This window comes from Schistocerca nitens, chromosome 5, assembly GCF_023898315.1.
Source record: "Schistocerca nitens isolate TAMUIC-IGC-003100 chromosome 5, iqSchNite1.1, whole genome shotgun sequence".
In the NCBI taxonomy this organism is placed as follows: domain Eukaryota; kingdom Metazoa; phylum Arthropoda; class Insecta; order Orthoptera; family Acrididae; genus Schistocerca; species Schistocerca nitens.
Window position 1 is genome coordinate 242,176,118 of NC_064618.1, and position 27,164 is coordinate 242,203,281.

At 41.9% G+C, this 27,164-nt stretch overlaps 1 protein-coding gene across 1 annotated transcript in view; it reads right to left on the reverse strand.

Annotated features, from left to right (window-relative positions):
• Nucleotides 1–18,135: 18,135 nt before the first annotated feature.
• LOC126260363 (uncharacterized) overlaps nucleotides 18,136–27,164 on the reverse strand; it is a 151,596-nt gene continuing 142,567 nt past the window's right edge. The window contains exon 11 of the mRNA XM_049957691.1: nucleotides 18,136–18,268. Coding sequence (XP_049813648.1) covers nucleotides 18,136–18,268 — 133 coding nt within the window. The remainder of the gene's footprint in view (nucleotides 18,269–27,164) is intronic.

The following is a 27,164-nucleotide window of genomic DNA, read 5'->3' on the forward strand; positions in this document are numbered from 1 at the left end:
TTCGAGTCCAGGTTGTAGACTCATGGTTGACGGCATATGGAAGTTTGGGTCTAGCGCTGCGTCGTGCACGGATAGTAAAGTGGTCGTCGGCACGGTAGCTCAGCGTGTTCGGTCATCCATATGTCGTCGTTCATGAAACACAGCATGTATTCATACATGTTATGTAATTTTCATATAGGAGGGGAATCGTATTAATTGATTGGTTCAAATGGCTCTGAGCACTATAGGACTTAACATCTGTGGTCATCAGTCCCCTAGAACTTAGAACTACTTAAACCTAACTAACCTAAGGACATCACATACATCCATGCCCGAGGCATGATTCGAACCTGCGACAGTAGCGGTCACGCGGTTCCAGACTGAAGCGCCTAGAACCGCACGGCCACAAAGGGCCGGCGTTTTAATTGAAAGTCGCCGCCTATTATTGGCGGATAAATACCATACTGCCGTCCTTATGTTCTTAAGATGTACGATGCAGTGCTACTTCCGACGTGCATGATGTCCAAAGGAATGTCGCATCGTACTTCTTAACAACACAATCACAGCAAAATCGCATTCTTTTTCTGTTACTGCAGCGCCCCCAATTAGAGTTTTATACACTGTAGTCAGGATGGAATATCAAAAACAGAGTTTTTCTACTTTTAAAATAACGGTAAATATTATTATCATCGTTACTGAGGTAAGACATTTTGGTGTGGTGTAGTGTGGTGCAGTTCTCTGGGGACTGACATATGTTGGTGAGAGGCTGTTTCATGCTGGTAAGGCCGACCGGGTGGCCGACAGTTTCTAGGCGCTACAGTCTGGAGCCGCGCGACCGCTACGGTCGCAGGTTCGAATCCTGCCTCGGGCATGGATGTTTGTGTTGTCAAAATGGTTCAAATGGCTCTGAGCATTATGCGACTTAACTTCTGAGGTCATCAGTCGCGTAGAACTTAGAACTAATTAAACCTAACTAACCTAAGGACATCACAGACGTCCATGCCCGAGGCAGGATTCGAACCTGCGACCGTAGCCGTCGCTCGGTTCCAGACTGTAGCGCCTAGAACCGCACGGCCACTCCGGCCAGCTTTGTGATGTCCTTAGGTTAGTTAGGTTTAAGTAGTTCTAAGTTCTAGGGGACTGATGAGCTCAGAAGTTAAGTCCCATAGTGCTCAGAGCCATTTCAACCATTTCATGCTGGTAAAGTAATAGTCTTCTCCCGACCGTATCTTCTTCAGTCACTAAAATACGACGTGTCTTGCAGAAAATGAAACGTTATTAGCATACTACCACTGCCAGAAAAGCCCTTCCGCACAGTAAAGTACTTCAAAATCGAAACCATTTCTCGAAACGTAAATAAACAGGAAGCGCAGTGCGACGTGTCAACAAAACTGAGTTAACAAATTCCACAATGCAGCAGATACGTACTTGCTACGTTCTCACCGGATTATTAGTGTGGTATGTAATGATAGCGTTTGACAGAGACATTACCAGTCGCAGAACCGACCAGTTTGTCACTGAACAAAAAGCAATGCCACCAGACTGCGACAGGAACACTGTGTAATTATTACGTTATTACGCTGATGTGAGAAAAGTCAAGGTGTTGCGAATTGCACATATATAGATGGTTGTAGTACCACATACACAAGGGGTAAAATACCTGCGCATTGTCGGAGCTGTTATTTGAACTCAGGCGAGTCATGTGAAAATGTTTCCGACGTGATTATGGGTGCACGACGGGAATTAACAGACTTTGAAGGCGGAAATCATTATGCAATATTGCGTGATCCAGAGTCAAGAGTGTGCTGAGGAGACCAATCTTCACGCACTACCACTCACCACGGACAAAATAGCGTCCGACGACCTCCACTTAATGACCGAGAGCAGTGGCCTTAGCGTAGAGTTTCAGTGCTAACAGATAAGCAACACTGCGTGAAATAACCGAATAAATCGATGTGGGACGTACGACGAACGTATCCGTGAGGACAGTGCAGCGAAATTTGGCGTTAATGGGTTACGGTAACAACGACCGACGTGAGTGTCTTTTCTAACAACACGACATCGCTTTCAGCGCTTCTCCTGGGTCGGTGACCATAGACGACTGGAAAACCGTGGCCTGGTCAGATAAATAAGTCGATATGAGCTGATGGTAAGGTTCGAGTATGGCGCAGGCCCTGCGAAACAACTGACCCAACTTTTCAACAAGGCTTATGGCACTGTGCAAGCTGGTGGTGCCCCCATAATGGTTTGGGCTCTGATTACATGGAATGTACTGTGTCCTCTGGTCAAACTGAACCAATCATTGACTGGAAATGGTTATGTTCGGCTAGTCGGGGACAGTTTGCAGCCATTCATGGACTTTATGTTCCCAGTCGACTGTGCAAATTTTATGGGTGACAATGCGTCATTCACCAGGCAACAGTTGTTCACGACTGGTTTGAAGAACATTCTGGCAATTCCAGCGAATGATTTGGCCACCCAGGTTAAAAAAAAAATGTCCAAATGTGTGTGAAATCTTATGGGACTTAACTGCTAAGGTCATCAGTTCCTAAGCTTACACACTACTTAACCTAAATTATTCTAAGTACAAACACACACACACACTCATGCCCGAGGAAGGACTCGAACCTCCGCCGGGACCAGCCGCACAGTCTTTGACTGCAGCGCCCAAGACCGCTCGGCTAATCCCGCGCGGCGCCACCCAGGTTGCCCGACATGAATCCCGTCGCACATTTATGGGACATAATCGAGAGGTCAGTTTGTGCACAAAATCCTGCATCAGCAACACTTTCGCAATTACGGAAGGCTATAGAGTCGGTAAGGCTTAGTATTTCTGCAGAGGATTTCCAAAGACTTCTTGAGTGCACGTCACGTCGAGCTGCAGCACGACGCTGGGCAAAAGTAGGTCCGACGTGATATTAGAAGGTATACCATGGCTTTTGTCACTTCAGTGTATACTCGAAAGGCCAAATCCACAGTTCCATTTTATAGCAACAGTTTAGGTACTGCCGATGTACCACACAGCACTGTGGTTAGACGAGATTACTTGTACGGGTGATGTGCTACGACTGTCTCTGAGAATTTTATGATATACTGCTTAACAGTAATGCCTGTGGAGCAAACACTGTACGATACTCCTCGGCCGTCATGGAGTCCTCCACGAGTTCCACTGGATCCATAGATGGCGCGTCAATGTTCCGCAGAGCATAATGGAGCCGCCGCCAACTTGTGTCCGTCCTGCAGTAGAGGTGTCAACGAGCTATTCCCTGGAAGACGACGGATTCGCGTCCTCCCATCGGCATTAAGAAGGAAATATCGGGATTCATCACACTATGCAACGCTCTGCCACTGCGCCAACGTTGTGTCGATGGTCACGTGCCCATTTCAGCAGCAGTTGCCGATGTCGTGACCCACTTGTACTCTGCCCAGCATTAAAGTCTGATGTTGGTTCCGCCACAGCCACAGTTCGCCGCCTGTCCTGTTTTAGTAGTCTGTCCTGTATACGACGTCCGACATTTGTAATGAGGAGTGGCCGCCCAACACCACGACGTCTGAATATGGTTTCACCATGGTTTCGCCAAGTGTTGAAGACACTCACTACAGCACTCCCCGAACGCCCGTCAAGTCGTTCAGTTTCCGAAAAGCTCGTGCCGAACCTTCTGCCCATCACAATTTGCCCTCGGTCGGACTCAGACAGATCGCGTGCCTTCCCCATTCTACACACGAACAGCACGTTTATTGATACTACATGCACTGTGCATGTATCTGAATAGTCAGGTGGCGCTGCTATCACCTGGGCGAGTTTATATCGATAGTAGGCCGCTGGTCATAATTTTCTGGCTGATCAGTGAACTGTTATATGTTTTGTGTCGTTGGAACAGAAAGGATTCGATACACAGGTGTAAGTAGCACCTATTACCGCTAGGTTTTATCAACATAAGACTATTACGGAAATGGTTCGTAAGTCGAAATGGGCATTCCTGGGCGGAAGACGACGTTCTTTTAATGAGGCATTATTGGCAAAATTAAGAGAATTGGGTTTTGCTGTTGTCTGCAGTATTATTTTACTGCTGCCAAAGCGCATTTTGCGAAGACAATGTAAGAGCAATTAGGGCTTATATGGAAACATACAGGCAGTCATTTTGCCCTCAGTCTGTTTGCAAGTGGAACAGGAAAGGCAACGACTAGTAGCTGTACAAGGCACCATCCACCATGCACTACACGGCGACTTGTAGAGTACATATGTAGAAGTAGTTGTGCCCTACAATTTAGGAGTCGTAACCAGAATCGACCTCATGTTCACGTGGCCAGTTTAAAGGCATAAAGTGGCCTAGTGTGCGGGCTATCATTACATACTTAACCAGTTCCTCTTATAAATTCTTCATATGTGTAAGTGTATTACCTAGAAATCCTTAGGTACTGAGGTGTTCAATATCCCTGATGATTGTGCCTGATACTGACATGTGAAGAATTCTGTGGGCAATTACGTCTATAACGCTTTTGTTTGAACACTGCGTCCGTAGATATCTGGAGGTGTGAATTCTTTTAATGAGGTCGCTATGATTGTCGAGAGTGCGCAAAACAACGTTATAGCTGCCCATCTGCAAAGCCCTGCAACCAGAAACTCCACCAGGCGTGACCTTCCGCAAAATAAAGTCCATGACGTGGCCATCCTGCCTTCAACGAGTTACCGAAGCCCAGACAATCCCAGAGACTCCGGTCTGCCGCACAGGTCTGTGCTTAGGTGAGTGCATTTAGCGCCACCTCAGATTTCTACGACATGTTGGGGCTCTGTAGGTATTATAGTGACAAGCGTTGACAGGCAAATGCCATTTAGTCCTGGTATGTAGGTGTTGACTGTACGGGTTAACGGCTCTAATGTGATGACGAACAGCACCATTCCTGATGGTGCTACTGCTGAATTGTACCCCTAATGACGAATCCTACAACTACATCTTTCATGTTCAGACCGCCAGTCACGTATTGCAATGGACCACAGAAGGGTGTAGTGCCTTTGAATCTGTCGCTATTAAAATACAGATCGGTATTTTACGTCTCGACACAGACTTTCAAACAGTGTTATAATACTTTAACAAGCTTCTGATTTGAGGAAAAAAATGTTTCTCTAGCTAAAATATAGTATCTGTATGTAACACCTATGTCGTCTGATAAAGGCACATTTGCATGCCGTGCGTGAGTTTCCTCGGAAACGCGAAATCTTAATTAAATAATTAATCTCTGACAAATAAATAAAGCCTATGGCACAGCACTGCAGCGCTATGTCGCTGATAAAACAAAATACAATTAGGACACTCTTATGTTTGATTAAGAAGAAGTAGGTCTGGAGCGGGAAGCACGTATATTTTATTAACTAGCACACCACCATATTTGAAGTTATATAAGAACACTGCGAGTTGCAATCTTACTAGGCACTCGATTCTGTAAAGAATTTATATTTATGAAAGTAAGTAGAATTATTTAACTGTAGGTTTATTCGTTGAATATATCTGATTTAACTAACTGTGTAAACTTTTTTATGTTTAGTAGACAGTCACCTCTGTACGACGTATTGACATGGCTGGCAAATTATTCTAATATTGAGATTTAGATTTTGAGTCCGCACCTACCGCAGCAGTCTTTGGAAACGATTTAAATACGAAGTCCGATTATTTGAATCACATTTCACGGTCAACTACGAATAACATTGCATTTACGAAAAAGCCATTGTCAAGCGTCTGATACCAAATAATTAAACGTCCACGTTCCAGATAAGCAAATATTAATTACAACCAATCACTATCATACATATACTATAATTAATATTTTATAGTCTCTGTTAGGTATCTCCTCCAAGTTAATAGGTATTTGTTTAAAAATATAGGTAGATTGAGAATTATCTCAGTTCACATTGCAGAGGTGTAACATAGAATTCCATAACACACGTATCTTTCTAAGCTTATGACTCCAGTCGCACGGTATTACTCACCAACTAATATGAGTGTGCTTAGCTCCTCGTAACCTGCTAGAATTATGAGCAACGCACCACGAAAACGCACTTTAAATTCTTGTCACCGACTGCAGAATGATTGTGTTTGTGCTAACTCACGTTTGCGTAGACAGAACAGAAAGTATGACTATTACGGAAGCATGTAGATAGTTGTATATCATTTGGTCCATTTACGAGAGGAACAGGAAAAATAATGACTAGCGGTAAATGTTACCATAAATTATGAAGTAATACCTTGACAATACAGTACTGACTGTGAAACTCAAAACGGAATGTGAAGTAGACGGGATGATTTATTTATTTATTTATTTAGATTTGACAATGTATAACAAACGGAGACGTGCATGTCAAAGACCAGCTGAAAAATTCTCCTATAGGAGTACAAAATAGGCGAATATGTTCCTGTTGAAAACATTCTGACAGGAAAGTGGGGAACCACCTGCTTCAGACCTAATCCTAAATCCTTTCACCCATCTCCAACCTTCGTAGTACTGTCGTTCTCAGTCACGTATAATATTACAGTATGTTGATAATTATTACTTTGGGACCTTCTAATTACAAATGAATAAAATACAAATTTTGTGCCTTACGCGTTTGACTTTTATTCTTTGCAAGGCATCCTTAGTGTCGAGGAATATGTACATATTTATGTTTCCACTACTTAGTTTACATTTAGTGTGTTTTATATACAGGTTGTCACTACTTTATTTTACAAACACATACAGACATCACAATCATTTGTATAACACTTCTCATACTCTGGTGCATGCGTGCCATGAGAAAGTGCAGCCCCTAATTCTTGTGTGACATTTTTCGGAGCGAGTGGGGGAAGTAAGGAGTATGTAATGTAGCAGAATGGGTGAATATTTAACGAAAGATACGATTCCAACTATAATGAATAATGCGATACTACCTTGCTAAATTACATAAAGGCAAAAGCTTTATTGTGTGTTGTAATGTTACTGAATTACAGTATCGATCAGAATAAATCAACTTAAAATGAACTGTGATCAATTAAGATGAAATGCAACTAATTTATAAAGGTACTGAAATGCAAGCGAAAAACGTGCAAAAAATAATGTAAACAAAAGTCCAATTTAGCGTTCATGAAATTTATATGTCGAAAAGTGATAGTAATTACAATATAGCCAATGTAAAGACAAAGATTATATCAGTAACTAAAACTGAACTGTATTTGTAAAACAATTAAAGATAATAATTAAGATATTTTTCTGGATACACTTTCAAATTATTTTGGTATGAGAATTGTAATACTTCAACATGCTGTTTCAGAAACATTGCAATGAAATGTAAAGTCAAATTCCATAACTAGTTTTGTAAAAGCATTGAAAGCTTAATTGTAAATAAAAACAAGTTTGATTAAAACAATGTGTAATGTTTCTTTACAGTTTTTGGAAGCTACATGGGGTGATTCAGGCTGCCCCTGCCTATGCGTTTTAAGCAACCTGCAACGCATTGAAAAGCCATCTGCAGGATTTTCCAAATTCATTTGCTTGCTACATGCAAACTATAAGTTTGAATATGAAAAATGAGCAGGAACTTTTGTACGAAATTTAATGCAGTTAAATTCTGCACTTTATTTGTTTTTGTCAGAGGTTTTTTAATTATTCAAGAGAAACCTACAAAAGGGGCCTTCAAATGTTTTTTTCTTGAATAATACGATAACAGTGGCCTCCCAGTATAAAATTTAGCTACATTAAATTTCCTACAAAAAGGTTCTATTCATTTTCTTATGTATGACTAATATTTGACGTGTAACGAACGAGAGAATATGCCTATGTCGAATGTGGTTTTTGAAGGAGTTGTGTGTTGCATAAAACCTATAGGTAGGGGCAGCTGAATCACCCTATACAAGGAGCAATGCCAGTAGTCATAGCACACCAGTCTTACAGTCCTACACCACGTTTTAGGCAGAAAACCCGTGTGAGTTTTGTTTGTATTATGATGCACTAAAAATGTTTTAAAGGTATTTTACTGTTTCAGCTACCTTATTTATTTGATTAACTCGACATAAATCGTCTGACACACGGAAATTGGACCTAGATGATATTTCGCTTGGAGGAAACGCAACAAACCTGAGTTGCACACCTCAGTCAATATCGACAGTACTAACAAGTGAAAAAGTTGAATTGTAGCCGCGAAAGCTGCTTAGGTTTTAATCATAGTAAAGAAGAACATAAGAATATACACAGGTACAATCAGCACATACTGAAACTAAAAGCCACAAGATATAAAAAACCAATACGTTTTGTCATCATTATTATTAAACACAAACAAATTTAAAAACGACGATCACTTGATAAAACATATGATTTAAAGAGATATGACTTATGACGATAGCGTCGCAGGCAGCAGAAGTGGCCAGGAGCTGCAGTGGACTCTGATTCAGGTGAGTGCGCGACCCTTTGTGTACGGCAACGCAAAGCTCGCCATTCCTGCCGCTGGTAGCAGGAAGAAGCACATCATCATCACACTCTGGAACACTTTCATACCTGCTCAAAGTTTAATTCGATTATGTGTCACTACTTTACGTGTACATAATAGTACCAGTCAAATTCCTGCCTGAGTAATAAAAATAAGGAACATCTTACAGTTTGCACATAGAATTGTAGAAGATTTTGAATTAATTTGCAGTTACTGCTTTTTAAGCGAACAAAAACCAACTATTTAATTCTGTCTATGTGTGGTGCTGATAGTGTGGTCGTTTGAAGAATAATCATTTCGTAACTTTGAAAGTTTATCCCTTGAAATCGAAAGTATTAATTTTCGTCACTATTTCCCCTATTCGTATCTAAATTTTGTGGGAACTGTGTATATTATCTACTCTTATGGGTATCATGACAAGAAAAACCTTAATGCTAATATCAGTAACAATAAATTTATTGTTTAGAGGTTTCACTTCTTTTAAATGCATGAATGTTGTCTTTCTTTCAGTGTCTCACATTTTATCTCAAATGCATCACTACTAAAGTAGCTAAATAGTATATTCTTGTAGTAAGAAATCTAAGATCAATAGGCAAATTATTAGCCACCCCTTCAAAGAACACACTGGTTATTTTGCAGTAATGAAGCGTGTGTAGAACTGCTACCATGTCATTATGCGAGCCTCCATCGCTGACTTAAGCAACGATGGTGAAGTGGGTGTGAATATGCTAGTCCACCGTATGGAATCAATGCATTAAGATGGTTCGACAAGCGGACATGACAGAATGGCAAAAATTAACTGTTGTATTTCTAAGTGCCAACGACCATACTGGAAATGAAGTCGCCCATTCCTTGGTGTGTCGACATGGGTTGTCCAATGTGTCTACCAGGAATGCCACTAACATGGCCTAAGAACAGTGGTCTAGAAGAACCTAACCGACAGGGCCGAAGATGAGTGTCCTGTTTGGTCAGTGACAATCTGCTTCAAACTCGACAGGAATTGGCGATTTAACTGAGCACAGGTCCAGTTCAAACGGTTTGCAGAGTGCACTGAAGGGAGCTGTATGCGAAGCACATTTGGAGTCTGGTGTACAGCAAAAGTACATTGCTCACGGCGGAACGTCTTCAGCTGGCCAAAGAATACCGAACTTCAAAGTAGCTAAATGGAGGTGTGTAGTATGGTGTCGCGTTTATGCCTCTATAATAGGCGCTACAGTCTGGAACCCCGCGACCGCTACGGTCGCAGGTTCAAATCCTGACTCGGGCATGGATGTGTGTGATGTCCTTAGGTTAGTTAGGTTTAAGTAGTTCTAAGTTCTAGGGGACTGATGACCTCAGCAGTTAAGTCCCATAGTGCTCAGAGCCATTTCAACCTCTATAATAGGGGAAGACGTCAAGTGAACTAATGGACAAATGCCCACAGGTGGCTCCGCATAGTTTTCGGTCTGTTTTTCGTACTATGACTTTGGCCTACTCATTCATGTTCTGCAAATAGTGATCTTGGGACACACTCCATACTCTGTTCGTCCATAGGATTCAGAGCGTGTAGGAGAAGATGGACAGTTTTATGCTGCTGTGACGGTGCAGATTGTTGAATATCAAGACAGTGAAATGTTTTTGGTTTAAGTTATAGACTTCCATTAGAGTGTTTTCCATTTCCCGTATTGTCTTCGTGTAATCAGCTTATGTAATGTGCATACTTTTGTGTGTTCCATGCGTGTCTTTCGAAATGTAATAAAGTTCGTAGTGCTAACACTGCTCGTATTTAATTGTGGGTTGTCGTTTCCACACTGTGTTCCTTGACTTCCAGAATGCCTTCGATACAGTTCCGCATTGTGGTTTAGCGAACAAAATACGACCTTAATGATTGATCAAATTTGGCGTCTGATTCAGGTCGTCCTTGCAAGCTGACCTCAGGTCGTTCTTAACAGAAAAAATCCACAGATGTACAAGTAAATTTAATGTCGACATGACTGTAAGACACTGTAATAGGGCCGCTACAGTTTACAATTTATGTTAATGCCCTAATGGATAACGAGTAGTGCAGGAACTGCCAGTTGGCTCTGAACGTAATGGACTAAGTGATCGACAGCTGTTCAATTGCACCATTGCTGACAAATCAATGGAAACGATAATTACCGTAAAAAACCTTGGAGTAACCATGTAGAGAAATGGCTCCCAACCTTTCGCAGATCTAATACGAGTAGACCTTTCAGCAGGCGAGTAGCCGTTACATAGGTACTGTTCTGCTGCGATGTCAGTTTGTTTACCAGTAGCGCCGGGAATAATGAAGCGATTCCTGGTCCATTGCAGGAACCACTAAAACTCGGAAAAGCATTTACACTACGTGATCAAAAGTATCCGGACACTTGGATGAAAATGACTTACAGGTTCGTGGCGCCCTTCATCGGTAATGCTGAGATTCAATATGGTGTTGGCCCACCCTTAGTCTTGATGAAAGCTTCCACTCTCGCAGGCATACGTTCAATCAGATGTTTGAAGGATTCCTGGGGAATAACAGTCCGTTCTTCACGGAGCGCTGCACTGAAGAGAGATATCGATGTCGGTTGGTGAGGCGTGGCACGAAGTTGGCGTTCCAAAACATCCCAAAGGTGTTCTATAGGAATCAGGTCAGGACTCTGTGCAGGCCAGTCCATTACAGGGATTTTACTGTCGTGTAACCACTCAGAAACAGGCCGTGCATTATGAACAGGTGCTCGATTGTGTTGAAAGATACAATCGCCATCCCCGAATTGCTCTTCAACATTGAGAAGCAAGAAGGTGCTTAAAACATCAATGTAGGCTTGTGCTGTGTTAGAGCCACGCAAAACAACAACGGGTGCAAGCCCCCTCCATGAAAAGCACACCATAACACCACCGCCTCCGAATTTTTCTGTTGACACTACACACGCTGACAGATGACGTTCACCGGGCATTCGCCATACCCACACCCTGACATGGGATCGTCACACTGTGTACCGTGATTCGTCACTTCACACGACGTTTTCACACTGTTCGATCGTCCAGTGTTTACGCCCCTCACACCAAGCGTGGCGTCGTTTGGTATTTACCGGCATGGTGTTGGCTTATGAGCAGCCGCTCGACCATGAAATCCAAGTTTTCTCACCTCCCGCCTAACTGTCGTAGTACTTGCAGTGGATCCTGATGCAGTGTGGAATACCTGTGTGATGGAGATGTCTGCCTATTACACATTACGACCCTCTTCAACTGTCGGCGGTCTCTGTCGGTCAACAGACGAGGTCGGCCTGTAGGCTTTTGTGCTGTATGTGTCCCTTCACGTTTCCACTTCACTATCACATCGGAAACAATGCAGCTAGGGATGTTTAGGAGTGCGAAAATCTCGCGTATAGACGTATGACACAAGTGACCCCCAATCTCCAGACCACGTTCGAAGTCCGTGAGTTCCGCGGAGCGCCCCATTCTGCTCTCTCACGATGTGTAATGACTACTCAGGTCGCTGATATGGCGTACCTGGCAGCAGGTGGCAGCACAATGCACCTAAAATGAAAAACGTATGTTTTGGGGGTGTACAGATACTTTTGCTCACATAGTATATGTCTCAATTTTACTGTCGTACAATGTACAATGCACAATGTATTCATGTAAAAGGTGGACTGTGTGAAGAACAAGGCAGATGGTAGTCCTGAATTTCTCCCATCATATAAAATGTTCAAATAACTTACAGGAATGCAGTCAGGTGACGTTGTCAGCAGCCAACGATATTTCGACAGGTGCACACCTTGTCATTTCCAAGGTAACATTTTAGCAAGAAAGCAGTGTGCAAGTGAATTTAAAACCTTGGTTTGCCGTCCAATTGCAGAAAGGTAACACACACACACACACACACACACACACACACACACACACACACACACACAATAACCAACAGATGGGAGTGCATTAATTCTCTCTCTTGTAAAAAATAGAGGAACAGAGTTAATGCATGCCGATCTGTTGGTTGTCAAATTTCACTCTCGGTAATTTTTAGCGTCGGTCAGCATTGGTTCTGTGGTGGCGCTAGTGTTTGTAGTGTGTTTTATCTTTTCGCAACTGCATTACAAGCCGAGATTTTAAAATCACTAGGAACAGAGCTATCTTGCTAAAGTTTTGCCTTGAAAATGAAAACGTCAAATGTCGGCAGTTGTAGACGTCACCCGGCTATATTCCCGGAAATTACTTGAAGAAGGAAAATGTTGTCAAAACAATCTTTTCACACACTGTAATCTCACCGACATTTCTAAAAAATGTAATTATTGGTAACTTACGTAGTAAGTATTACAGCCTCAAAATAATTTAATTTCGTTGCCGAAACACAATCGGACCTTTTCGTTTTTACCCCTCCCTCCGCTCTCGCAAGTGGGTAATTCCCGCAGGTTCGGTAGCACTGGTGTAGAGCGACCTAGAGTTGGATGATTACATAAAACAAATATTAGGAAAACCCGCCCTCAGATTCATAGAGAGAAGCTTAAGGAAATATACACTGAAGAGCCGAAGACACTGGTACACCTGCATAATATCGTGTAGGGCCCACGCGAGCATGCATAAGTGCCATGCATAAGTGCCATGGACTCGACTAATGCCTGAAGTACTGCTGGAGGGAATTGACACCATAAATCCGGCAGGGCTGTCCATAAATCCGTAAGGGTACGGCGGGTGGAAATCTCTACTGAACAGCACGTTGCAAACTATCGCAGATACGCTCAATAACCATCATAATCTTCATGTCTGGGGAGTTTGGTGGCCAGCGGAAGTGTTTAAACTTAGAAGAGTGCTTCTGGAGTCACTCTGTAGCAATTCTGGATGTGTGGGGTGCCGCATTCTCCTGCTGGAATTGCCCAAGTCCGTCGGAATACACAATCGACATGCGTGGATGCAGGTGATCAGATAGGATGCTTATGTACAAGTCATCTGTCAGAGACGTATCTAGACATATCAGGGGTCCCACAGAACTGCAACTGCACACGCCCCACGCCGTTACAGAGCCTCCACCAGCTTGAACAGTCCCCTGCTGACATGCAGGGTCCATGGATTTATTGGATTTATGAGGCTCCCTCCATACCCGTACACGTCAAGCCGCTCGATACAATTTGAAACGAGACTCGTCCGACCAGGCAACATGTTTCCGGTCATCAACAATCCAATGTCGGTGCAGAAGGGTCCAGGTAAGGCGTAAAGCTTTGTGTCGTGCAGTCCTCAAGGGTACACGAGTGAGCCTTTGGCTCCGAAAGCCCATATCGAATGGTTCGCACGCTGACACCTGTTGATGGCGCAGCACTGAAATCTGCTCCAATTTGCGGAAGGGTTGAACTTCTGTTCGTTGAACGATTCTTTTCTCTCGTCTTTGGCCCCTTTCCTGCAGGATCTTTTTCCGGCCGCAGCGGATTTAAACGGATTCGTGATGTGAGCGAGACACTCGTGAAATATTCGTACTAGAAAATCCCCACTTCATAGCTACCTCGGAGATGCTATGTCCCATCGTTCGTGCATCGACTGTAACACCACGTTCAAACTCACTTAAATCTTGATAACCTGCCATTATAGGTTCTAACAACAAGTAAGTGTTATGGAGATGCTTCTAGTACTCGAATGGGAATCCATGGCGGGAAGGTGACGTTCTTTTCGAGAATCACTATTAAGGAAATCTAGAGAACCGGCATCTGAAGCTGACTGTCGAACGATTCTACTGCCGCCAACCTACGTTGTACGTAAGAACCACGAAGATAAAACACGAGAAATTACGGCTCATACGGAAGCACAAAGACAGTCGTTTTCCCCTCGCTCTATTTGAGAGTGGAACAGCAAAGGAAATGACAAATAGTGGTACAGGATACCCTCCTCCACGCACAGTGTGGCGGCTTGTGTAGGGTCTATGTAGATTTGGATGTAGATAAAATTACAATAAAAAAGTTTCAGTTGCTTAATGTGTGAGACCAGTTTCCTTTCATTCGACGATTTCAGACAACGTTCAGACGTAAGTTCTCTCATCTGTGCTGCGTCAGTTTTTGCTTACAGCAGAGGCCATCTCTAGTGCTTCCGCCGGCCGGGGTGGCCGAGCGGTTCTAGGCGCTAATGTCTGGAACTGCGCGACCGCTACGGTTGCAGGTTCGAATCTTGCCTCGGGCATGGATTCGTGTGATGTCCTTAGGTTAGTTAGGTTTAAGTAGTTCTAAGTTCTAGGGGACTGATGACCTTAAATGTTAAGTCCCGTAGTGCTCAGAGCCATTTTTTTTTTCTAGTGCTTCCTAACACCTGAACTTCGTATGAAGATATCTAAATGAACCAAAATTATAGTGAATTGCACACTATAGTCTTCCGTGACAGTAGCCGTGCGGAGCCTGGTCTTCTTGAGGGCGTATATTCTCTTGACCGCTGATGCCAGTAATCGTGTACAGTGACTACATTCCAGCCAAGTCTTTCTGCAATGTCACAGAAGGAACATTGAGTTTCTCGTAGCCCTATTACACGATCCCATTAAAACGCAGTGAGGCTGTATTGAATCATATTATTTTCCTTCCTTTTCTTTTCTTATATATAAGCTTTTATGTATACTGAATGAGCTATAAACCCAAAGACATCGCCAAAAGTAAATTAACGAGTTGTTTTGTGGGAAGGATAATATTTTAATACATCGTTAAATATCTGTATGAAACAAAGTAAGAAATACGCTCTTCAGTTTATTAATTCATGTAACTTCACCCCTTTTGTTTCGGGAAGCGTAGCGTACAGACGTATGCTTGGATCCGTCTACCAGCATTCTTATGTGTATTTTAACCGTTCATTAAAACTATTATAAAAAGTTATTAGAAAAGGATTATTTATTCGCACAGTTATCAGTTCAACTCTTCTTATCTGTTCATCATTTCACTCGCCGCAGAGATCCTGCGTCAAGAGGTTCGGTGCACACAAGAATAATGAACGCCATATCTGGAGGAACGTTCCTACATCGACTTGTCACACTCAAGACTAAATACAAAGGAATTAATGTGAAGGTAATGGCTCAGACTTGATAGGCACCTGTAGTACTTTGTTTAGTTATACTAAAAATACGTGCTTCATGTGTTTAAGAACTTACAGACAGATCGACAGTTTCAATGGTTGCGGTGATTATTTGGTACCGAACACTACTGCAAAAAAGAGTACGTAAAGCAAATTATGTTTATTTACCTTGAATGTAATGATATTCAAAGTCTGTTGATACTGGCATCAGTTAAAGTTCATCTAAGATTGTGCACAGATTCATAAATTACCTTCAAAATTTTCTCAATTATTCTTCCCAATCAATTTTTACAATTATTTAAGCAATTATTAATCCATTTCCACATCTCTATTCAAGGAGACGGTAATGGCGTCTTTATCGCCTTCAAGGCTTTTTTGACTAATATCACCTCACCATGTCCAACGTTCATGGCCATTACAGCATCTATTTAAAGCAAACCTGATTTGCATCCTCAGAGTGGCGCTACTAGCGCCACTTTTGGCAACAGGCGCGAAAATTGAACAGTCGTCGTCTTTTACACTACTGTCCATTAAAACTGCTACAGCACGAAGATATGCTACAGAAGCGAAATTTAACCGACAGGAACAAGATGCTGTGATACGCAAATGATTAGCTTTTCAGAGCATTCACACAAGGTTGGCGCCGGTGACGACACCTACAACGTGCTCACATGAGGAAAGTATCCAACCGATTTCTCATACACAAACAGCAGTTGACCGGCGTTGCCTGGTGAAACGTTGTTGTGATGCCTCGTGTAAGGAGGAGAAATGCGTACCATCACGTTCCCGACTTTGATAAAGGTCGAAATGTAGCCTATCGCGATTGCCGTTTATCGTATAGCGACATTGCCGCTCGCGTTGGTCGAGATCCAATGACTGTTAGCAGAATATGGAATCGGTGGGTTCAGGAGGGTAATACGGAACGCCGTGCTGGATCCCAACGGCCTCGTATCACTAGCAGTCGAAATGACAGGCATCTTATCCGCATGGCTGTAACAGATCGTGCAGCCACATCTTGATCCTTGAGCCAACAGATGGGGACGTTTGCAAGACAACAACCATCTGCACGAACAGTCCGACGACGTTTGCAGCAGCATGGACTATCAGCTCGGAGACCATGGCTGCGGTTACCCTTGACGCTGCATCACACACAGGAGGGCCTGCGATGGTGTACTCAACGACGAACCTGGGTGCACCAATGGCAAAACGTAATTTTTTCGGATGAATCCAGGTTCTGTTTACAGCATCATGATGGTTGCATCCGTGTTTGGCGACATCGCGGTGGACGCACACTGAAAGCGTGTATTCGTCATCACCATACTAGCGTATCACCCGGCGTGATGGTATGGGGTGCCATTGGTTACATGTCTCGGTCACCTCTTGTTCGCATTGACGGCACTTTGAACAGTGGACGTTACTTTTCAGAAGTGTTACGACCTGTGGCTCTACCCTTCATCGATCCCTGCGAAACCCTACATTTCAACAGGATAATGCACGACCGCATGTTGCAGGTCCTGTACGGGCCTTTCTGGATACACAAAATGATCGACTGCTGCCCTGGCCAGCACATTCTCCAGATCTCTCACCAACTGAAAACGTCTGGTCAATGGTGGCCGAGCAACTGGCTCGTCACAATAAGCCAGTCACTACTCTTGATAAACTGTTGTATAGTGTTGAAGCTGCAAGGGCAACTGTACCTGTACAAGCCATCCAAGGTCTGTTTGACTCAATGCCCATGCGTATCAAGGCCGTTAGCGCGGCCAGAGGTGGTTGTTGTGGGTACTGATTTCTCAGGATCTATGCACCGAAATTGCGTGAAAATGGAATCACATGTCAGTTATAGTATAATGTATTTGTCCAATACTCGTTTATCATCTGTATTTCTTCTTGGTGTAGCAATTTTAATGGCCGGTAGTGTAGATGTATAAACACGTCTGGTAATTTTCGATTATGTCGCACAACTTCTGCTTGGAGTTACGATTTTTTCCGTCGGTATATTTACAATGTTTACTAAAGCAGTATGATGCTTGAAACGGAGGCCCTACTTCCAAAAAATCAAATTTTGTTGTTATTAGCTCAGAGTTTTCATGATAAGTACATGCCTTTTACGCTGTGCACACCACAATGAGTCGAATATCTGCTTTTTCTGTACTGTCAGTGCCCCTGAGCAAATATACGTAGTGTTCTATAGTAGATTAATAGTCGTTGGAAACGGTGTATTTTCGCTGCTATGTATTTTATATCCCGTTCTGTTAATAGCTCTGACCGATGGACTCTACAAAATAATGGTAAGTACCTTTTTAGGAGACATAAAGAATCCATACATAGGTCATTTCATCGTCGCAGTTAACTGTGCGCTTCGGACCCTTGGTGAATTTTTGTGGGGATAAGGCGCTAGTCTGCAGCTCACAAGACAAAATTCACGAACGATGCAAATACCGGTCGTGGAAGACACCACTGTATGAATAAAGTGCTTGGCGTTAGTTCGTAACAGCATCATCACCTACAGCTGTTAAAAATTATAGTGAGAACGCAAATTAGCTCCGAACATTTTTGATGCTATGCTCGCGTCGTGTGTGTGTGTGTGTGTGTGTGTGTGTGTGTGTGTGTGTGTGTTTGTGTGTGTTCTGAACATTGTTCTACATACATCTAAAAATCTCCGTTACTTTAAAAGTAAAAGTGAAGTACTAACCGAACAAGCTACTAGCGATCAAGTAGAAGGGCACCTCGCAACCCAGCTCCATCACAAGAGGAAACATGAGATTTCCTATGAGCGCTGAGATGTAACCACTCATCATCGTGATCGACACAGCTGTAGCTCTGAAAATGAAATGGTAACGAAAAATTTCATTAAAAATATTTATTTCCTCACAGAAAGAATATAATTTTAAATTTCAAAAATCGTATCATCATGCTCAGACAATATACTATAAATAAAACAGCAGTCACTCCGCTTTTGTTATTCCTTTTATTATTCCAGCATTGATTTCAATCTGTCTGCAGATTGAAATGCTTTTAACGGGGATCACATTAACTTTTAGGAACCATCCTCTGTTATACGGGCTACCTGCTGTGAAATGGTAATGTGGAGGAAAAGAGTCCTTCGGATAGTCTTATATGTTTTTCGGAGACAAGGCGAAAATGTTTCCGGTTCGCAGCGATGAAATCAAGTGTGCAGCGAAATTGGGAGTGGGTGAAGGTATCACACCATTTTTACGCCTAAGAGTTATACAGGGTGGTCACAAACAGTCTGAAAACTTGCAAAGGTATTGTAGGGTGGGTTGTGCTGCGAAACGTTAGGAAAGAAATTCCATTCATTTCCGGAATTTTCCAGTTAATCAGCATTGAAGTTAGCCAACGAGGCCGTTGGCGCGCAAGTTCTAGCGGCCCATTAGATATAATCAGGGCAACAATACACTGTCCTGCCAACCGCGGTTCTGGGATATCCGCGAGCTACAGCGCACTGACATCCCGGAAGCCGCGGCCCGTGGAGTGGGTCTGTTCGTTTGTTCTGCGGGCCCCGTTGCAGTTTTTGCTCTCTCAGTCGTTTCGATCGAAATGCTGTTATTGAATTCTATTACCTTCAAACAATGGGTTACAACTGACAGGGCAGAAATGATAACAGTGGTTAAATCTCAGGAAGAATACTTGGAATCTTTAATTGATAACTTACAAAAACCCAGAAGTCACCACTACCTTTCTACAATCCAAAGTAAGTTCTTGAAGGTTAAAAAAAGGAAAACTTCATGAAACTGAATGCATAGAGCTATCTGATTTTGCAGAAAATATTACATTTGTGATTCACATACAATACAAGGGTACCACTGGGTCAATGACTAGGCAACAGTGCATCCATTTATTCTCTACTTTAAGAATGAGAAAGATGGAGTTGGCAGTTCTTCAATTTGCATTCCAAGCGACTACTTGGAGCACAACACTTTAGCTGTACATGTGTTTCAAAAGTGTGTAATAAATTACATAAAATAAAAGAAAATTTTCCCAAGGTTGAGAAGCTGATATACTTTTCAGATGGAAGTGGTAGTCAGTATAAGAACAAAAACAATTTTTCAAATCTGTGGAACCACAAAGTAGACTTTGGGTTGGAGGCTGAATGGCACTTTTTTGCATCTTGCCATGGTAAAAATGCATGTGATAGAGTAGGAGGTACAACAAAACGTAAAGTACGTAAAGCCAGCCTACAAAGACCAACCACAGACCAAATCCTCACAGCACAGGACATGTATGTTTTTTTTTCAAGGATATTATTAAAGGCATTACCTATTTTCTGATCAAGAAAGAAGTTGTTCTGCATATAAAAGCAATAGTTCAAACCAGATTTGAAAACTATATAGCAATAAAAGGAACAAGGAATTTTTACAAATTCCTTGGCATTACAGAATACTTAGTTCGATGCTATGTAACGTCAGAAACTGAAATTTAAGAGGATCATTGTGTCAGTAAAATTACATCTCTGTCTTTAACGTTGAGAGACATTGTAGCATGTGTGTATGATGGACAGTGGTGGCTTGCAGAGGCTGAAAGAATAAGTTTGGAGAACAATGATGTTTTTGTGACTTTTTACCACCCTGCTGTCCCAAGAACATCATTAAAGAAATCTCCTAGTGACAAAGTTTGGATACCAATGAAAAATGTTTTAAGGAAACTTTCAGTGCTTGAACCTACCACAGCAACTGGGAGGTCTTATTCTATTTCACAGAAGCTGTCTTAAGAAATAAGTGTTCTTAACATTCACCACCAGGTTTAGAACAGACACTTCTCGAAGGATGTTAATTGAAAATATTTATTTTAAGTATGTCAAAATAATATAAATGCTAATTTCAGTGATGTTTCCACTTTTTGTATATAACTCAGTACCTTAGTTCAATAATAATTGATTATATCCCGCCAATATCACACATGAATAGGCAACAGCCACAAGATCAGTTGTAGAATAATGTGAATGATCTCCTAATTTTCAAAAATTCACATCTTTGTTCACAGTCAGATATCAATGTTTAAATTTTTACAGTACGTTGCTATCACATAGATGTACAAACTGTGCAAAAATCATAATTTTTATATTCAGTTCCACCTGAGATAACTAATCCCAAATTAAATAAAAAATGAAAATTTTCAAATTTCAAAAATTCATAAAAAATTAAGGAAACATTTGTAAGTGTTATTACTCTATATGAGGCTATCAGTGTATGATATCTAACTATAGGAAAAAAGTAGACTCTCGCAAACCAATCCTTGTGTGTTATTTTTGGGCCTAAAAAGTGGATTTTTGAAAATTTGGATGCCAAACTTTGTTTGGAGGTCATTTTGACTGTTTTCTTTTTTAATTTAGGGTATTTTGTGTAATCGACAATCTTGTAGAGGACACATTTTTAAAAACAATCATGTCGTCTGCAATGTTGTAACTTAACCCAGTGCAGAGAAATTCACATTTTTCTTAATGTTGATGACAACATGAACTGGAAGAAGCATATTACTGAGCTTCTCAAACAACTACGTTCAGCTTCTTTCGCTCTTCGTATAATCGCTAGTCTTGGTAATAAACAGATCAGCCTCCTAAAGTACTTTGCATATTTCCACGCAATAATGTATTATGGAATAGTTTTCTGGGGTAACTCATCACTTAGACATAAAGTATTGATTGCACAAAAGAGAGCAGTGAGAATAATTAGTGGTGTTCACCCAAGGACATTATGTAGGCACCTTTTCAACGAGTTAGGTATTTTAACTGCACCGTCAGAGTACATATATTTGCTAATGAAATACGTAACAAATAATCCATCTCAATTCGCGAAGAACAGTGACGTTCATTCGTACAACACTAGAGGGAAAAATGACCTTTCCTATCCGTTATTGAAGCTGTCAGTTGCTCAAAAAGGAGTAAATTATTCAGCAACAATAATCTTTGATCATTTTCCCAACAACATAAAGTGTCTGGCAGGTAGCAGATCAAGTTTTAAATGTAGCTTAAAATCATTTCTTTTGGACACCTCCTTCTACTCCATGGACGAGTTTCTGTTTCAGAAATCACATCGATAAAATAATCGGGATAATGATCTACGGAACATGACATAACTAACACTAAACTGAAACATCGTTGCGCGATTACAAACGAAAATGGTCGCCACTCAGTAAAGGTGAAAGGCAAAATGTTTTTAAAAACTGTTTTGAACTTCTTAATTTTAATTTTTGTTGACCACTTCATTTGGAGTGACCCATTTAAATATTCTGTTCTATTCTATTCTATTTAAATATTTTAATATCATAAAGTTTCATATATTAAGTACATAGATCAATAACATAAACAATTTCATTGAAACGTTAAAATGTTAAACTGTTCGGGAGGATCACTTGCTTGTGAATGATACGACATGTCTAATAAAGGCATATAAAAAAAAGGCGTCACGTCTGTTACGTTTTCATATATACTTGTGTAGCTAGTTGATAGCTGGCCATTATTTATGGTATTGTTATTCCGTGGATAGTTCTGGGATGGCGGGTTCTGCAGACAAGAAGCATCCATAACGACATTAATAATATTGATTTTGGTTGTTACTTTCAAATGCTGAGGTACTCGTTTGAAATCATTCGTCTTTGATAACAGAAAGTGTCTGTCATAGTCATCGTCGTTTCTTGCTATACTTCCCTCCAGTAACGCAAGTTGTACGTCTATGTTTTCAGTTTCCGTTTCATTAGCCTCTCTCGTTCTCGGTCTTGTTGACCTAAACTCTGCAGCGTCATGTGGTCCTTCAACAGGCTCAACCTCTGTCTCCTTCTGTCCTACTTCAGTTGAACTCAGACTGTCATCCGTTATTATTTCTTGCAACAACGTGTGCACGAAACAAACTAGTTGAAGTAGACGTACGTGGATTTCCTTGAAGCACCTGACTCACTTTATAAACTACTGACTTTCCGATATTCTTTCACAAAACCACCTCTGAGCTTATTTAATTTGTTTTGAAGCTAAGGACCTGGAAAAAAAAACTTTGAGCTTTAGATACTTGGCTTCTGGGTGCACTTTTGCTGACATTCACTACGCCTATCGCAGTGAAATAGTGCAACAAGTTTGTCAAGCGATGTGGATCAAGACGAAAGCAGACTGCCTACCCCAACCGACCACAGAATTTTGGTTGGACATAGGTGAAATATTTGAATCCAGAGCAAATTTTCGTCATGTTATAGGAGCTATCGATGTAATAAAACCAGGCAACACAGGATAACTTTATTACAGTTAGAAACATTTTCTCTCAGGAGGAGGGAGGAGGGAGGAGGAAGAGATTAGTGTTTAACGTCCCGTCGACAACGAGGTCATCAGCGACGGAGCACAAGCTCGGGTTAAGGAAGGATGGAGAAGGAAATCGGCCGTGCCCCTCGTCAAAGCTGCCACCCAAGCATTTGTCACGAACGATTTAGGGGAATCACAGAAAACCCAAATCAGGATGGTCGGTAGCGGGTTTTGAACTGCCGTTCTCCCGAATGCGAGTCCAGTGTGCAAGCCACTGCGGCTCCTCGCTCCGTTTTTTCTCAATAGTTTTAGAAGTAATTTGTGACAGGAATTATAGATTCATATATGTTGATTTTGGGACATATGAAAAATATAGTGATCTGTCAGTTTTCAAAGATTCGTTCTTGTACAAACAACTGATGGATGGAAATTTAGGAATACCTAACTATGAAGAAATAGAAGGTATTCACGGCAAAATCTTTTATTTCATTGTTGGGACGAGGTATTCAGCCTTTCAGATCATGGCTTATGTTCTTAAGCAGGAAATATTTTAAGTAAAAACAAAAGATTATTTAAATTATTTAACTTTTGACATTTTAGTTAACAAATGGCGGATATTACTTCGAACTCTAAATGTTAACATAAATGTGACAAAAAACACTGTTAAAGCTTGATTATATTTCGCTAGTTTACACGTGAAAGACAAGGTGTTAATTTCGAGCAGACTTTACACGTGTCAAAAGACGGTTTGGAGGAAACTGAAAAAGGAACAGCTCAGAGATGATACCGATGAGTTATTCACAACAGAGACGTTCAAAACATTTAAACAACACACGTAAAAAAATGTAATGATATTATAAATATAAAGGTCGATCAACTTACCTAGCTCTTTCTTTTCATCTTGTGACAATTCTTTTCGTCCATACACAGTGTGACAATTATTCAACTATACGAAATAAAATCGTCATAACTTCTGAATGGTTTGCATTAGGACGTTAAACTGCACCGTTGGCCGAGAGACATATTGGGAATTAGTATGCGCCATATGTTTTGGTTTAGTGACGAAACCAATTTTCATTTGGACGGGTTCGTCAATAAGCAAAATTGTCAAATTTGAGAGACTGAGAATCCGTATTTCGCCATCGAGAAGCCTCTTCGCCCTCAACGGGTGATTGTGTGCAGTATCCAGTCGCGGAGTAATCGGTGCGATTTTCCTTGATGGCACAGTGACTACCGAATGGTACGTGAAGGTTTTGGAAAATGATTTCATCCTCATTATCTAAAGTGACTCTGATTTCGAAAAGATGTGGTTCATGCAACACGGAGCTCGAACCCATCGATGCAGGAGAGTGTCTGATGTCCTGAAGGAGTAATGTGGGGACCGCATTGTGTGTCTGGGTTACCCAGAGGCCACTGGTATGGACCTCGATTGGCCGCCATACTCTACAGATCTGAACACGTGCGACTCTTTTTGTGGGGCAATATTAACTGTAGTGACGTTTACATGAAGAATAAAGTGTGTGCACGCCGTAGTTTGTAACTAATTTACGTTTTTTTTTACGTAGTTCAATAATTGGCACCCTGTATGTTTACTATCTCTTCCCACAATTTATACTTTAAAATTCTGTCACTGTTTTCGTTCGTCTTCAGATTCCAGATGACTGCAAGATTTTGCACTTTGAAAATAAGTTTCTCGGTATCGAGATCCATCACAGCGTGATCGTGGCAAAATTCAGGAGTAAAACACGGCAACGTGTATTGTCTCCTGCGCAATTTCGCCGAAGTTGACAACTGCGCCGCCGCGTGATTGCGGGGTTGTCGAGTTTTCCGTGGGCGACAGCATTATCTCGGGTTCGTTTCTTATCACCAGTTTTGTATCGCTCTCTTGCTCGGTTTTGAAAAGCGAACCTTCTGCGACACCGTCTCTGGTGGGCTGCCCCAATTTGTGCACGCAATGGTCTGCCTGGGTAACTTCAGTGCTAATTAACTCGGTAACGGCGCAATATATCAAACTTTTTTTCATAAAAATTATTTCTCATCACAACCTACCCTGCAACACCTTTTTAATCTTTTCAGACTGTTTCTGACCAACCTGTATACAAACGACTGCGATCGGAATATCATACTGAATATATACGATTACACAGCACTCGCACCTCCTCCCCGCCCCATTCAGTCTATTTACTGTATCTGCAGCCCACTGTTTATCAATATACTATTGACATCAGTCCTCACGTTGGCACTTTGTACATCCCAAAGACTTTTCCTGCATAATCGAAGGTATGGAAGGCAAAGTCCGAAGCAAAGAGTGGGTAAAGACAACAATGGCACATGTGTACAAGAAACTGTCACCAAAGAATGTAAGATTACAATATTAAAATTATATATATAATTTCACACTATCCGCCAGCTTTTAAAGATTAAAATGGCATAAGCTATCTGTTTATAATTTCAAAACGTTTCGATTCATGCTTCATTACGCTGCGGAAGGAAGTGGGTCTGCTGCATTGATAATGTTCTATCTATTCCACAGCATTAACTACGTATGTTTGTTACATTTTGCAATAATGGAAACGTAGTATACAGGATGAAGAAAAAAATGCCGCACTTGGAGGTCGGCATGCGATTCCTCATCCAGATTCAAGACAAAAGTTTATGTAGCAAAATCAGATCGGCCGCATTTTGAAAACATATGTATGAAAACGAGGAGATGGCAACACTGTCACAGCATCGAAATGTACAGAGGAATGTGTCACCCCGCACTACCGTACAAGCCGTCGTAGCTCGTTTAGTAGACTCCTGGGACATCAGACCCACATCCACCATAGAGGTGTGGCTCGACTCACCGTCCGGAATTTTTGTCTGTTTTTGAAATCCGTTCCCTACTTCTCGTCGTTCTGCCTCCATGTGTCTACTAACTGCGCAGTGCACAACCGTAACTGGTCCTATCAAGTTCATGTAGGGCGGTTTTTTGATGGAGTATAGGAACAGTGAATATGTCGACCTGCTTTTGGTGCTGGGTGCATCCAATAACTAAGCTACTGCTGCTGCTACTGTTTGTGCTGTGCTGCACGGTACCCTCAAAGGTGCCATCCCAATAAAAATGTTTTTCGTCGCCTAGATCAATGTCTTCATCCACAAGTAATGGACAGCGGTCTTCCAAGGACTTGACGTAGTGTACAGAGAACGTGATTCCTGAAACCAATCACCGCGGCCAACTACAAGTGATATTGCAAGGCAGTTCCATATATTTGAAAGACTTGTTGCTGAAATGTTGCACGCTGAAGAACTGCTTCCACATCGTTATATAATGAAGTGACAAAAATCATAGGATATTTCCTAATATCGTGTTGGACCTTCTTTTTCGCGGCACAGTGCAGCAACTCGAAGTGCTATGCACTCAAAGTGTCGTTGGAAGTCCCCTGCAGAAGTGTTGAACCTTGATGCCTCTATAGCCGTCAGTAATTGCGAAAGTGTTGCCGCTGGAGGATTTTGTGCATGAGCAGACCTCTTGATTATGCCTCACAAATGTTCTGTGGTCTTCACGTCAGGCGATCTGGAAGACCAAACAATTCGCTCGAATTGTCCAGAATGTTCTTCAAACTAGTCACGAACAATTGCGGGTCTATGACAGGCGCATCAACATCCATAAAAATTCCATCGATGTTGGGGAAAAGGACGTCCATGAATGCCTGCGAATGATCTCGAAGTAGCTGAACAAACAGAGGACCCAGTACATCATACATGGTGAAAAGTATTTAAGCCGACAAACTCTGGGACGTTGTAGGGGACATCAAAACAAATATTTGTCCCTAATGTCATTTTTTCCTATGAGGAGTATTTAAAGCGGTAGAGGAAGATTTCTCTGGCGGCAAATTAATTAAACCAACAAACACTTTTCCATTTTTTTATGATCAAGAGACAACACATTAACACAACCTAATTTCAGTTACAGTAGATTTTCAAAAATGCCTCCATTGACACGTAAACAAAGGTTACAACGGCGGATCGTGTTCTGTCTGACAGGGGCAAAAACCTCAGGAGTATCCTGAATTGTTCCTGCTGCTGCTACCATCCGGGCAACCAGATCCTCTTCTGATGCAACAGGAGTTGCGTAAACAAGGTTGCGCATCTCTCCCCACACAAAAAAGTCCAGAGGGGACATATCTGGGGATCGAGCAGGCCATGGTACAGGACCATCTCAGCCAATCCACGCTTCTGGGAACCGTCGGTCCAGGAATCGACGCACACGACGACTGAAATGTGCCGGCGCCCCGTCATGTTGGAACCAAATGCGTTTTCTTGCAGGGAGCGGGACGTCTTCCAGCAATTATGGCAATGCTCTGGCGAGGAAATTGTAATAGTGCCTGCCATTTAATGGCCTAGGTAGCAGATACGGCCCAATTAAACAGTCCCCAACAACACTGACCCACACATTAACGAACAACAGCACTTGATGAGGGCTTGTAAGTG